This window comes from Melozone crissalis, unplaced genomic scaffold (genome assembly GCF_028551555.1).
Source record: "Melozone crissalis strain CALT ecotype California unplaced genomic scaffold, PUWL_Pcris_2 ptg000008l_1, whole genome shotgun sequence".
Taxonomy (NCBI): Eukaryota; Metazoa; Chordata; class Aves; order Passeriformes; family Passerellidae; genus Melozone; species Melozone crissalis.
The window spans coordinates 12,880,700-12,894,679 of NW_026535786.1; the positions used below are offsets into that span (position 1 = coordinate 12,880,700).

The following is a 13,980-nucleotide window of genomic DNA, read 5'->3' on the forward strand; positions in this document are numbered from 1 at the left end:
CAAGTGACACCAGGGCGAGCAGGGCACAGCTAAGAATTCCACTTCTGTGTGACAAATTCGGGCCAAGTCCCTGCTATAAGGGGATCCAGCCTGCCCACACGTGAAAAATGAGAAAGTAAAATTCACGAGCGCTTTTTACTCAAAAAAGGTACCTTTAATAGGAGGAAAAAGGGTCAGTGGGGCAGTCTGTTTAAAGTCTCATTGCTTCAGAAGCTACAAGGACGAAGTTGAATTGTTTTCCAGGAGCCCAAAGATGCACCAGGTCCACACCCAAGTCAAAGAGCCCTTCCAGAATGTGAAGTCACTGTATACAAGTCCATCATGACAACAGTAGCAGCAGAAGCTCATACTATTCCCCACACTTCCTCAAAAGCAGTAGTAATTTTAGCACACGTCAGGGCAGCAGAAAGGGGATAGTTGCTGATGGAGACCATCTTTTCTGTATAGTCAACATTGACCTGGGAGAAGAGGAGGGGAAAATAGAACAAAACAAAAAATTACCAAGTTGCAAAAAGTTTTCACTGAGCCCCATCTCCATTAGTACAAGAAAGACAAAGAGCCACTGGAGAGGGACCAGCAGAGGCTAGACAGATTACTGGGACATGGAACCATCTTTATGAGGAGAGTCTGCAGGGCCTGTTTTATCTGGGGAAGGGAAGACTGAGAGGGGATCCCGTTAATGCACATAAATATCTCAAGGGTGGGTGCCTAGGGGGTGGTGCCAGACTCTTTCCTCTGGTGCCCAGCAACAGGGCAAGGAGCAGCAGCCATAAACTAAAACACAAGAACTTTCACCACAACATGAGGAAGAACTTCTTTACTCTGAGGGCGGCAGAGCACTGAACAGGCTGCCCAGGGAGGTTGTGGAGTCTCCCTCTCTGGAGACATTCAAAATCCACCTAGATGTGTTCCTCTGTCACCTGCTCCAGGTGACCCTGCCTTGATAGGGGGTTGGACTGGATGATCTCCAGAGATCTCTTCCAACACTAACAACTACAGAGGCACAGTATTTCCTCAGCAGGGAAACTGCCAGCCTTCCCTTGGGAGGGACAACAGTCCCAAGTGTTGCAGTTTGGGCCTTTTTTGACAAGCATACAGGGGAAAATAGGGGGCTGGGTGGAGGGGAAACCAAGCCAAAAAGGGCAGATAAAACCTCCATATTCAGAACAAGACTGAAACCTTTTCACAGCCCCAGGTAAGGGACACACACACTTACCGAGCCGTGGGCAAAAGCTCCCACCACAATGACAACTGGATCTGCCGCAGGAACCAGCTCACGCAGATCTGACACCTGTGATGCTGCAAAAGAGGTGCCAATCTTCATACAGCCCACGGGCAGATGGTCAGTCACTGGGTTTTTAATCACCTGCAGAAAGCAGAAAATTAATAGGGGTGTAGAGGAAACAGACCCTGACACATAGCTAGATCTACTGTTTGCTAAAAGCAACAGACAAACAGAAAATTCATCAGCTGTTTGCAGGCTGCATCAGGAGCTCATGACTGGTGCATCTGGAGCAGTCCATCCTCATTGTCCTTGGTGGTGCTGTCATTCCACAGCCAACACTTTGTACTCAGTTCGACATCACAGACTGCCCTCACCCAAAGACCAAATCCCCTTGGGGTACACATCCTGTTTCCCTGTCCCCCTGATTACCCACCAAGTACACTCAGGTCCTTGGGCAAAACCAGTCCCAGATGGGTTGAGGTATGCCCAGGATACAGGTGATGTAGAGGTAGATGAGCCTTGGCTGTGGGGAGCAGTACAATGAATAGCAGAGCTCCCCATGAGCAGCAGTGCAACTCCTGGGTAATCCAAAATCAAAAAAGTCCACGAGACCTTCTCCAAATGACAGTAGGCACTATGGAATGGCCAGGAGAAGCTGAGGCACAGCACTGCTCCCAGAAGAGCATCCCAAGCATCACCTTCTCCTGCAAAGAAGCCATGAAGGACTCACTGGGCAGCAGGGTCAGGATCCCCAGGCACAGGGACAGAACAAACCCCAGCAGGTGTGTCCAAGTGTTGCCAGTCTCAGTGTGTGGCTGGAAGATGTTCTTGAAACGGGCACAGAGGGATGGCACGGAGGACCTATAGTTCCCTTTAGGAAACTCTGTCTCATCTTGGCTAGCAAGCAGGCTGCTGCTGGGATTTAAAACCCCTCTCCTTTGGAGAGTCCAGATTTTCCACAGAAAGTTACAACACACATTTAAGTCATGGTTAGTTCTTCTTTGCTTCTGGGAGTGTTGCTGACCTGCCTGCTGACCTTTGTCCTCGGGCAGATGCACTGGCTAGGGCCAAGCCTTCTCTGCCAAGGTGACATCACCATCAGCTTCCTCAGGCTGCTGCTTTTCTGGCATTTCCAGCACCAAGGGTAGTTCTTCATGTGAGAAATCTGATATCCTGATTAATCCTTTGTCCCTGTGGTTAATCCAGTCTTCCCCTCTGTGACTGCAGAAGCCATTCCAGTTAATTACATCTTCATTTCCACCTCTCTCTGCCTTTTTAAAAGCTGTACCCGAAAAGTGTCAATGTCCAGGTGTGGCAGTCAGGTTCACTTGAGGAAACAGATCCCTCAGCTCCAAGGACAGGTGTGTTTGGGGTTTCCTTCCTGCAGCAGCAGCTCCTGGCCAGGTAGCACGTGGGAGAGCCCCCCTGGAACCAGCACCCCCAGCAAGGATGGGATAGAATTGCAGCCACACCCGCAACCAAAAAAACCCCACACCTCCCCCACAAAAAAATCCCTCCTGCATTGCCATTAGAATGTTGCAACATTAGCTGTGAGCAGTTACAGAGTATTTACCTTCAGCAGTTTCTGGGGCCCATCAGCTGCTCTAACACTGAGCTTATGCAGCAGCTGAACTGACAAAGAGAAAACAAGAAAAAAAAATCACTTAAGCTGCATGGGGATTTGCTGCACGAATCCCATGCTCTGCCTGAGCTGAGCTACACAAAAAGCCCACTTTTAGAGTTCCCATCACAGTCTGAAAATACTTATTTTGCTGACAGCACAGCCTCCTGCAGGCACTCCCCACTGTGCTAAGGAGCACACAGCTAGGGCATGCATCCTGCAACATCCCAGAAAGATGCTTTCACTTCTGTGCTCTTTTCTCACTTTCACATTTTATGGCCACGGCCAGTTTTTGACTTTTCCCTTAGTTCCCCCAGTCCTGATCACCTTCCTGCATTATTATATAGCTGGTAGAGAGTTTACCATATCAATCACATACCCATAAGTCCACAGAATCGATCAAAAGTTCTTGGGATTCTGGTTTGGGGATTGATTTCAATGAGAACATTCTTCCTGGTGTGGATGTAAACCTGCAGGAGCCCAGCCCGGTTCAGGGGGCTGTCCATCAGCATCAGGAGACTCTGAAAGCCAAAAGCACACGGTAGTGGAAATAGAAAGGCACAAGAGAGAGAATTCTAGGGAAAATGGGCGGTTAGCCCCCACAGATGCAGAAGGGACCGATGTCGAGGCTGAAAGCTCATCCCACTATGGGATGTGAGGCTATAACGCTAAGAAATCAAGCCCAGACCCAAACAGCGACTCAACCCAAAACCCACCAGCGTAGCGGGGGAGGCCAAACTCGCCCCCGGGCTCCAAGATCACAAGCGGACCCGCGGACCCTCGGGACGATGGCCCGGAGCCGCCGTGCCGGGTACCCCGGGCAGCCCGGGCCGCCGCAGGCGCGCCGCTCCCCGCGGGTACCTGGTGCGTGATGTCGGGCCGCACCTCCCCGGGGTCCCGGCCGTTCCGCAGCAGCAGCGCCTTGTGCTTGTCGCAGTTGAGCAGCTCGAACGTCTTCCCCACCTACGGGCAAAGCACCGACAGGTCAGCGGGGAGCGAGAGCATCCCCAGCGCGGCCCGGCCGGACCCGCCCCGATCTCCCGCCGCCCGCACCTTCACGGTCTCCAGGCTCGCCCCCTCCAGCACGACCAGGAGCCGGCGCTTCCCGCAGGACCGCTTGGCCTCCACCGAGCGCCCTTCATCATCTTCATCCTCCTCCCGCGCGTCCCCACGTGCCCGCCTGGGCGCCGCCATTTTGTCACGCGGCCCCGCCGGCCCCGCCCCGGCCCCGCCCTTCCCGCCGCGGCCACCCAAGATGGCGCCGGGGCGCGCCCCCTATCTAGCTCCGGCCGGACCCGCTTCCGGAGCGCCTCGGCCGCCGCGCCGGAAGGCGAGTGCTGGGGGCGGGAAGGGGCAGCGGGGGCGCTCCTGGCGCCGCGGTTTCCCGCCGGAGCGGCACGGCGGTCGCTCCTTCCGGTGTCCTTCCCGGCGGGGGCGGCGGCGGGGCGGCCATGGCGCAGAACCTGAAGGACTTGGCGGGGCGGCTGCCGACCGGGCCCCGCGGCGTCGGCACCGCGCTTAAGCTGCTGCTGGGCGCCGGTGCCCTGGCCTATGGCGTGCGAGAGTCCGTCTTCATTGGTGAGTGGAGTTCCCCCTAACCCCTCGGATCCTTCATGCCCGCCACCCGTGCTGACCGAGCCTCCGCTCTCTCCCCGCAGTGGAGGGCGGCCAGCGCGCCATCTTCTTCAACCGCATCGGCGGCGTGCAGCAGGACACCATCCTGGCCGAGGGGCTGCACTTCAGGTAGGGCCCGGCCCCCCCGGCCCCCTCCCGGGCCCGGCGGGGCCCTCGCCCCTAACGCGGCTCCGCTCCCGCAGGATCCCCTGGTTCCAGTATCCCATCATCTACGACATCCGAGCGCGGCCGCGGAAAATCTCCTCCCCCACCGGTTCCAAAGGTGAGACACAGGGGCCTCGAGGGGGGAGGCACGGGACTGGAATTCCGCCATAGTGTTGGCGCTTCTCACACAATTATGGAACGCTAAAGGCTTGGAATAGACCTTAAAAATCGTTTAGTCACAGTCTCGTGCCGCGGATAGCGACTCCTTGCACCAGACCAGGTTGCTCAAAGCCCTGTCCGACCTGGTCATGAACAGCTCCCGGGCTGGGCCATCCACAGCTTCCCTGCACAACCCGTCCCAGTGCCTCACCAGCCTCTCCGTAAAGGATTTCCTCCTAATTCCAACCAGAACGCCCCGTGGGTGCCGCTGCTCCTTGTCCTTGTCCCATCCCGGCTGAGGGCTGCGGGGGCTCTCCCTGTGCCCCAGCCCTGACCCGGCTGTGCCCGCAGACCTGCAGATGGTGAACATTTCCCTGCGGGTGCTGACGCGGCCCAACGCGGCCGAGCTGCCCAGCATGTACCAGCGCCTGGGGCTGGACTACGAGGAGCGAGTGCTGCCCTCCATCGTCAACGAGGTGCTCAAGAGCGTCGTGGCCAAGTTCAACGCCTCGCAGCTCATCACGCAGAGGGCCCAGGTGAGCCCGGCCCGGAGCTGCTGGGTGGGGGGAGCAGGGGAGGGAAGGGTGGCTGTGCTCAGCTGGGGAGTGCATCCTCATGGGAAACGTGTCCTACGTACAGTTTGATTCCAGTACAGGTATAAATACTGTGTTGGCAGCTTCCCAGGAGTAAATTGGGTGTGTTGGTGCACAGAGTGCACCAGAATGTAACATTAGGGGAGAAGGAGCCGGTTTGCTTAATTGTCCACAGGTGTCAGTGGACCAGCCTTTTAAAATACAGATCTTGCAAAGACTGTCAGAGCAAATTAAGCAGTTTTGAAAGATCTGAAAAACAATGGGAATGAGCAGTTAACAAAGCACTAACTTGTCAGTGATGGATGCTTCAGAAGGTCACAGATAACTTCTGTTCACTATCACAGAAAGGGTCAGGTTGGAAGGGACCACAGAGGGTCATCTGGTCCAGCCTCCCTGCTCAAGCAAGGTCATCCCAGAGCACATGGCACAGGATTGCATCCAGATGGTCCTGGAATGTCTCTAGTGAGGGAGACTCCACAAGCTCCTTGGGCAGCCTGTTACAGTGCTCAGTCACCTGCACAGTAAAGAAGTTATTTTTCATATTCAGGTGGAGCTTCTTGTGTCCTGGTTTCTGCCCATTGCCTCTTGTTTTATTGTTTGACATCACTGAGAAGACCCTGGCTTAGTTGTCTTGGCACCCTCCCTGCAGGCACTGATTAGAAAAGACTTGGACTGTTCTCTGGGGGAGTGTTGCAAAATATTAGAAACATCTAGCTTTAAAATGCCTGTTGTGAAAGTTTGTATTGTAATAATTTGCCAGGGATTCTGAGAGCTCTCATCCCTTTAGAGCTGGTGCAGAGAGGGTGTGCTGCTCTTGTTGTAAAAGGTGTTAGAGGAGATCCTGCAGGACCAGGACAGTGCTGAAGAGGAAAAGTTGTTAGATGAAATACAAAGCATCTCTCAGCTATCGCAGACCACATCTCTCATCCATGTCAAAAGAACCAAAGAGTAGAACTGAGTGTCTTTAGGTTTTGTTGTAAGAAATTATCTGCATCCCCCTGGTGAGGGGCTTCAGGGTTTTGTGCTCATCCACATGGAGTGCACTGCAGGGATTTGTTGGTCTTCATGTAGAAAGAGAATGCATGGAGAGGATGGGACAGCAAGGAGTATCTGTGAGGGTTTCAGCTGTGCTGGAAGCAAAAGCTGTTAAGCACCTGTGATCTCAGATGAGAATCATTCTTTGATCTCTGAAATTTTGGAACAAACTGAGTTACATTTGCCTTTTTGTCATGTATCCATCCAGTGCTTTTTATTATAAAGTTGTGTGGCATTGAAGGGATTGATAGAAAAAAAATCAGTGATTTCATGTAATTGTGCACTCACAGTTCCCTCAGGAAAGGTTTCTGCCACTCTTTAGAGTTCTGCTCATAAACTGCTGCAGTAAAAGTAAAAGCAAATGCTCTGCTGGTCAAGCATGTGATACTGTAGCAATAGTTTCTGTTTAAGTCAATATTTGGTGCAGGACTTGTCAGGCTACCTGAAAAAGGTGCTGGGAAGTAAGAGTAGAATAAATCAAAGTGCCTAACAGCAACACCCAGCCAAAGCAGCCAAAAAAAGCGGAGTAGCTACACGAGACAAGTAGCTACTGTATTAAGAGATGTGATACAGGTTAAAAAAATTATGTGGTCATTTCTTTTTTTTGTGTTGTAGTACAGTTATGAAAGCACAGCCTGCAAACAGTGGCAAAACCAGGGTGGATAAAGAAAGGCTTATTGCCAAAACTGTGGGAACTATGGAACTGGATGTAGCAGGATGTGAAAGCAAAAGATGCTTTCAAGGTTTTTTACTTTCACAGTGTTACTTGCATAGAGCAGTTTAGTAGTAACTGTAAATGAGCTGTAATAGAGTTTTGAAAATGCTTTTTGTGGCTGTGGATATGTTACTCAGAGGTGGTGTTGATGTCCATGGTTTGGAGCTGGGGTTGGGGAATGTCTCTCCCAACGCTGTGAGGAGCAGTTGTGCTTTGTTTTTGGAGTGCTCAGAAAGTGAGAGCACCCTGTGCTTGGGACTACTCTTGTTGCTGTGTGTGTGTTTCAGGTGTCTCTGCTCATTAGGAGAGAGCTGACAGAGAGAGCCAAGGATTTCAGCCTCATCCTGGATGATGTGGCTATCACAGAGCTCAGTTTCAGCCGTGAATACACAGCTGCTGTGGAGGCTAAGCAAGTGGGTGAGTTCCACTGGTGCCTGACAAGGGTGGATTGCCTTTGCCTTTTCACTGAGCTATTAAACAAGGAGGTGAAATTTGGGCTAGTGTGTCACTGCTGTGTCACTGTATAAGTTCAGGCACAGGGTTACAAATCTCTAAGCCTCCTTAGTAACAGAGCTGAACAGGTTTATTTTGTAAGTGTTACCAGAAAGCCGTAGCTAATGGGATAGACCGCAGGAGGGACTGAGTTCCCAAAACTAAGGTTCCTCTTCAGACTGGGACTCTGTCACTCACTGTGGGGGATACATGTGGAGGCTCTGGGTGCTGTGGGTTTTACTCAAGAGAAGGTAAAGTGCTCTCAGGTATGTTTTGTACTTGGATGTGGTCCCAGAATGTTACTGGTTCTTTGGGAAGCAGAGCCCCTGGTCTCAGCTGTCAGGTTCTGATGGAAGAGACAATGTGTTTCCAATGCCCGTGTCCCTTCTCCCTGCAGCCCAGCAGGAGGCACAACGTGCCCAGTTCCTGGTGGAGAAGGCCAAGCAGGAGCAGAAGCAGAAGATAGTTCAGGCTGAAGGAGAAGCGACAGCTGCCAAGATGATATCCTGCTTCAGGAGATTTTGTGGGATGTGGCTTGTGAGCTTGGCAGTGCTGAGGATCTGTCACACTGGGCTCATGCTTAGGAGACTGTGATCTGTTGATAGCTCCAGTAGGTCACTGTTCTTTTTTCCCTTCCTGCAGTCGGCTGGAGCGAGGTTTGTCTGAGGTTACAGGCCATGGGCCTGCGCTCCTTGTTGTAAAGTTTAACTTTCATTGGCTGTGTGTGACCATAATCCATAATGCTCTTACCTGCGCAGGTGAAAATATGCCTACCCAAAGGCTCATGTTACTGGGAAAGAGATTGCTTTTTACCCACTGAGATGTTCTTTAATATGGCTTAGGAAGAATTCCTTGAGGGTAGGTAGCTTCTGTTTGTGAGATTTTCCTTAACTTTGGTTCCCTTGTACCTCGGGGAAGCTCTCAGCAGGAATCCAGGCTACATCAAGCTACGTAAGATCCGAGCTGCTCAAAACATCTCAAAAACGGTGAGCATTTGGGCACAGAATTCCCTTTGTCCTTTTGCAGTCCCTGTGTCCCCCCAGCCCAGTGGCCACATGATGAATTTAAGGCGAATGTGATCTGCCCTGTCCTGATCTTTGTTCCTGCCCAGCCCTTCTCTGCTCAAGTAGAGCTTAAGACTTAGCAAGGATCTGCAATTAGATGTGAGGCTCAGAGTTCATGCCCTTCATATGACATGGCCAGATCCACATCAGATTCCATCACCCACCCTCTGCTGCAGCCACCCAAAGCTTCTGGTTAGCTGCAGCTGAGAAAGGGGGACAGATAAATGTGGGATCAAAGGTCTTTGTGACAGAGATACAGAATGAACGCTTATTTTAGAATGTCTGATGGCTCTGGGATGGGAACTCAGGAACTAGGGAGTTGTTTTGGGGAATTGCATTGATTTAAATGAGATCTTAAGTAATTAACAAGAGTGCTGTATCTGGACGGGGAGGTGGGTTCCTGGTGCTGTTCTTCCATGTCCATTTTTAGTCCTGGATGCCATGTCTGTAATGTATTTCTTTTTCAGATTGCTGCCTCGCAAAACCGTGTGTATCTCACAGCAGATAACTTGGTACTGAACCTGCAGGATGAGGCCTTCACCAGGTAAAGGGGCTGGGTGCCTGGGTTTGTCTGCATCCTACCTGGGAAGCTGCTCCCCTTTCTGGAGCTCTCTCAGGATCTTTTTCTGAGAGGACCCCAATGTCAGAGGATATAGCCAAGTAGGGAGCAGCCTCTCCTACTGTGGGAATGGGGTTGTTTGTTAAATCTCATCAATTTACTCTTGGTTTTTTTTCTTTCCCACCCTGCACCCCTTACTGCATCTGCTGACACAGAGGAAGGTAAGGCACTGCATGTTTTGATCCCTTTGTTAGTACTGGAACCAGGGTGTTGCTGTTTCCTGGTGCCTGGCATGTTTCTGGCCTGGGCCATTTTGGCCCCAGCAAGTTTATTCCAGTCCCCACCTCAATTCCCATTTGTGATGTGAAACTTGAAGTTTTCCTTGCAGGGAGCCACACAAACATGTACATGGAGTGTGCAGTAATTGGAGCTCCATGTGTGCCTCGTAGGGAGCCTTGCATGGGAAAGGCAGCAGTAACTGTGGAGCCTTCTCTGAGCTACCACATGCGCAGGGCATCCTGTGGTTATGGCAGACAGGGCTGTGAGGAGACAGGAAGATGATCTTGGGAATCTGCGGTGGTTTGGGCTGATGATCTCTAGGGAAGATGCTTTTATTATTGTCCAAAAGCTTTCCAGTTCATGTGAGACCACTCCATCTCCTGCTTTCAGAGCTGTCAGGGAATTTGGTGGCTTTGTCTAATCTGTCCAGTGTTTACTGAAAAAGGCAGTGCCAGCTGAGCTAACAGGATGCAGCTGAAAGCTTAGATTTCTCAGAACTGAGAAGGGAAACCAGACTTGGTTTCTTTTCTCTGGGATCTTTGATTATAACATCCTTTTTCCTCACTTCTGACCAGATTCTGTTACATTTGTTCCAGAAGATTTAAGGGGCTTGGGAAAAAAAAACACCTGCCTAATAGGAAGGACTTGGAAGTCCAGATCCTTTGGGTGTGACCCATACCTCAGAATCCACATTGAGGGGCTGGTACAGCTTTGCTTGTCCTTTCTGGTGACTTGTACTGATGACTCCCTTCTGTCTCCCTTTCAGTGACAGCCTCCTACCCAAAGGCAAGAAATGAAAGAAGCTGAAGATTCCTAGAACCAGCGTTGCTGACCAGCAGAAGATAAGAGTGAGGATCTTTGAACTCCCTCCACTAGTATTGTTTGTCCTCACTATGAAGTTTTTAATCCAGTAGCCAGATTTTGTCCCCATGCCTCTGCTCCATCTGTGGTGATTCAGTTACAGGAATGGGCTCTGCCTCTAGGTAGCTGCAATTCCTTCCTCATCCCACCAGTTAAATTTGGAGAGGGGGCAAAGGGGCTTACTGGTATTAACCCATGTGGATATTTGCCTCTAATCTTCATTAATATTTAGATTTCTGTAGGATATCAAATTATTTTCTGGCCAAGTGAGGGAGTTCTTCTGCCATCAGCACCAGGCTTTTTTTTCTAGTAAATTTTGATTCTCTCTCACTCTTGATCCCAAGAGAACCTGGGACTGAATTCAGGACAATGCCATTCGTTGGGTGCCTGTCACTGCTGGAATATCTTACTTGTGTCACTGTCTGCTCAGTGATGCTTTCAGATATTTGTAAAAATTAAAGAAAAAAAAACAACCAAATTTTTATTGTGTCTAAGTGTGCTTAGTGCATGGGGAAGAAAGTGGTTATTTTATGTAGTGAGAGATGGAACAGAGATTTTATTTGGTTGAAATTGGAATGAGGATGATGAAGGGAAAGGAACAAAAGAAAGAAATTCACTCCGGGTCACTGGCAGATCATCACAGTGTGGGGAGAGAGGAGAGATGTTTGGATGCTCACAGAGCTGTGTGGGTGACCAGGCTGGTTCCTTAGCTGCCTGTGAGGAGGGGCTGCAGATGAGGGTAGGTTTACCTGCTTTTCCAGGTCACAGCAGCATCTCTATGCTGTGTCCTGGCCTCCATTGTTACACCTTGGGCTTTTTCCCCTCTCTGCTTTCCTGGCTGAAAAGAGAAGGAGGAATCTTCCTCCACTGACTACACTGACTAAACTCTGCTTCTGTTTCAACAGCAAGATCTTGTGTCCTTTAGGGGGAGCTTATTTGCTGTTTCTCTGGGGTGCTCTATACCAAGATTTAAGGCTTTGAGGTTATCAAAGCCACGTAGAATCATAGAATGTCCTGAGTTGGAAGGAACTCACAAGGATGAAGTCCGGGGCAACCTAGAAGTTAAACTTCAGGTGAGAGCATTGTCTAAACACATCTTGAACAGAGACAGACTCAAGGTTATGGCTGCTCCCCTGGGGAGCTTGGCCACCCTGTAAATTATTCTTTTTTTCTGATATCCAACCTGAACTTTCCCCTGTGCAGCTTTGAGCTATTCCCTGTGTCCTGTTGCTGGACACCAAAGAAAAGAGATCAGCACCCCCCTTCTGCTGCCCCTGATGAGAAGGTGTTAGGTCAGCCCTTGGTCTTCTCCAAGCTGAATTAACTTTGTATCCTCAGCTGCTCCTTGTAAGTGACACATTTCCTTACTGTCTTTGTTGCCCTCCTTTGGACACATTATAATTATTTTTATATCCTCCTTGTATTGTGGAGCTTGAAGCTGCACCCAGTGATGGTGGGGCTGGAGCTGAGTGCAGTGGGACCCTCACTTCTTTGGCCAGCTCTGTGCTAGCACAGCCCAGCACAACACACCTGGCAGGGCCTGCCATCACTCAGAATGCCCAGAGCCTTTTCTGCAGGGCTGCACCCCAGTCTCATCCTTCAGTCTGTGTTCACATCCAGGATTGCAGCATTCTGGGTGCAGAATCTGGCATTTGCTCTTGTTCAGTTTTGTGTGGATGAAATTGTGGCTGTGTGCTGAATGCTGTCCAGAGGGATATGGTGACACTATCTAAAGCTTTGCCAAAAAAAAAAACAACAAAAAAAACCCACCCATATCTGCCTTCCCTTTGACTACTAGGTGGGTAGCCTTGTTGTGAAAGGTTATTAAATTTGTAAGGCATGACTTTGCCTTCAAGAACTTGCATGCACTTTGATCAACGACTGCGTTGTCTTTCAAGTCTTTTCCTTGATAACTTCCAGACTAATTTTCTCCACAGTTTTACCAGGCACCAAAGTGAAACTGATTGACTTGTAATTACCAAGATCTTCTTTCTTGCCCTTCTTGAAAACTGGGACAACATTTGCCAACCTCCATGTCAACTTATACATATTACCAAGGCTGCTGATTAATAACTGAGAGAGGTTTCACAGTTACATGACCACCTCTTCAGTACCCTGGGAGGAATCTCACTGGGCCCCATAGACTTAGGTGCATCCAGTTGCAGCAGCAAATCCCTTACAAGTTCCAGGTCAGCTGGGAGTTCATCATTCCCCCAGCCATGGCCAACCCCCCCATCATCAGTGTCAGAGGAAGAAGCAAAGGCAGCATTAAATGTCTCAGCTTCATCACTGTTTGGGGATGAGGTGACCCACCTCGTCAAGTGACAAACCTTTACTCTTCCTTCTGCTCTTAACATACTTTAAAATGCCTATTTTTACTCATCATAGTACCAACCAGCTTCAACTCAAGCTTGGGCTTTTTTTCCCTAGAGTGGCAAGGAGCATGTCTGTCCCCCTGCATAATCTGTCCTTTCCAAAGTCCATACACTTTCTGCTGAGTTGCAGAAGGAGCTCCTTGCTCAGCCAAGCCAGCCCTCAGCCTCACTGGCTGGACTTCAGACACATTGTAACTGCCTGTTCCTGTGTTCCTGAAAAGAGGACCCGTAAAAAGTGAGCAGCTTTTATGTACCCCACTGTCCTCTAAAGCAGATTCCATGGGGACCTTACCAACTGCTTCCCTGCAGCCTAAAGTCTGCTCTCCCCAGGTCCAGGGCAGTAGCTTTACTTAGAGTTTTTCTCCTATCTCAAGGACTTTCAACTCAGCTGTTTCATGATCATGATGGTCAAGACAGCCACCCCAGAGACCATGTCTGTTTACAACCAACCATCTCTTTTTACAAACGACTCCAACTTGAGCTCTCCAGGGAAGAAAAGAGGCCTTTAGGGACTTCTTCCTCTGGTGAAGTAGAGCACAAGATCTTTAAAGGAACAGATAAAATCTGTGGATTCCTAGTTTGAAGCTTACTGGCAATCCAAGCCATAACTAATACCTATATATTTGGACTTGCAGCATCACGGAAGCACAAATTCTTTGAACCAGCTTTGAAAATTCATTCTCAAATAGTCGCCCCAAAGTATTTGTGTGTAACAGATCCTATGTAAAGGAGAGTAAACTGCTGTACAGACAGTGCTGTATTTCTTGATGTGCAGTCAGGAAAGTCCTTGTTCAGTCTAAATTTTTTGTAGACCGGACATTATGGGCACATCAAGCTCAGGATTTGAACACAAAGAAGGTTCTCAGTAACCTTGTTCCACAAGATGTCTTCATTTTCAGGCTTCAGGTAGTGTTTAAGCTAACCCTTGGTATGCCTTGCTTTAGGCTGTGGCAGCTGTTTAAGAAGGAAGACAGTGGGTCCTGTCCTTTGAAGCTACCCAGGGGTCTCAGGCAAAGGTAGATGTTTCCTTAGGCTAGGACTTTAGCCCCTTCCCATTACTTACAAAAGGGTATCTGGCATTGTGAAACACAGCGTGTCCCTCCACCCATTTTTACTTCTGCCCCTTATTTCCCCCACTGCCCCTTTCCTGTTTCTTCCTCTAGTGGCAATGGAATGGCAGAGCCAGCTGGGAAATGCACACACAGGCCTATGGGCTCACAGGC

General features: G+C 49.9%; 2 protein-coding genes across 2 annotated transcripts; one reads left to right on the forward strand and one right to left on the reverse strand.

The window, feature by feature from the left end:
* Nucleotides 1–8: 8 nt before the first annotated feature.
* Nucleotides 9–4,052, reverse strand: EMG1 (EMG1 N1-specific pseudouridine methyltransferase). Its single transcript, XM_054269642.1, has 6 exons — nucleotides 3,900–4,052; nucleotides 3,708–3,809; nucleotides 3,226–3,367; nucleotides 2,799–2,857; nucleotides 1,217–1,366; nucleotides 9–458 (listed from the first exon to the last, which is right to left on the reverse strand). The coding sequence occupies exons 1-6, from the start codon at nucleotides 4,038–4,040 to the stop codon at nucleotides 345–347; spliced, it is 708 nt and encodes a 235-aa protein (XP_054125617.1). The 5' UTR covers nucleotides 4,041–4,052; the 3' UTR covers nucleotides 9–344.
* A 189-nt stretch (nucleotides 4,053–4,241) lies between these two features.
* PHB2 (prohibitin 2) lies at nucleotides 4,242–9,253 on the forward strand. The gene is made up of 8 exons (XM_054269640.1): nucleotides 4,242–4,424; nucleotides 4,505–4,589; nucleotides 4,664–4,743; nucleotides 5,136–5,320; nucleotides 7,415–7,544; nucleotides 8,017–8,120; nucleotides 8,528–8,605; nucleotides 9,151–9,253. The coding sequence occupies exons 1-8, from the start codon at nucleotides 4,298–4,300 to the stop codon at nucleotides 9,229–9,231; spliced, it is 870 nt and encodes a 289-aa protein (XP_054125615.1). The 5' UTR covers nucleotides 4,242–4,297; the 3' UTR covers nucleotides 9,232–9,253.
* The last annotated feature ends 4,727 nt before the right edge of the window (nucleotides 9,254–13,980 follow it).

Bases quoted from the DNA above. Each gene is read 5' to 3' on its own strand.
- EMG1 (XM_054269642.1), bottom strand. From the start codon at position 4,040: ATGGCGGCGCCCAGGCGGGCACGTGGGGACGCGCGGGAGGAGGATGAA. The intron at 1,367-2,798 runs GTAAATACTCTG...TGCTTTCTGCAG, and splicing joins GGCCCCAGAAACTGCTGAAG to GTGATTAAAAACCCAGTGAC. The intron at 459-1,216 runs GTAAGTGTGTGT...CTCTTCTCCCAG, and splicing joins GAGCTTTTGCCCACGGCTCG to GTCAATGTTGACTATACAGA.
- PHB2 (XM_054269640.1), top strand. From the start codon at position 4,298: ATGGCGCAGAACCTGAAGGACTTGGCGGGGCGGCTGCCGACCGGGCCC. The intron at 4,425-4,504 runs GTGAGTGGAGTT...CTCTCCCCGCAG, and splicing joins GCGAGAGTCCGTCTTCATTG to TGGAGGGCGGCCAGCGCGCC. The intron at 7,545-8,016 runs GTGAGTTCCACT...TTCTCCCTGCAG, and splicing joins TGTGGAGGCTAAGCAAGTGG to CCCAGCAGGAGGCACAACGT.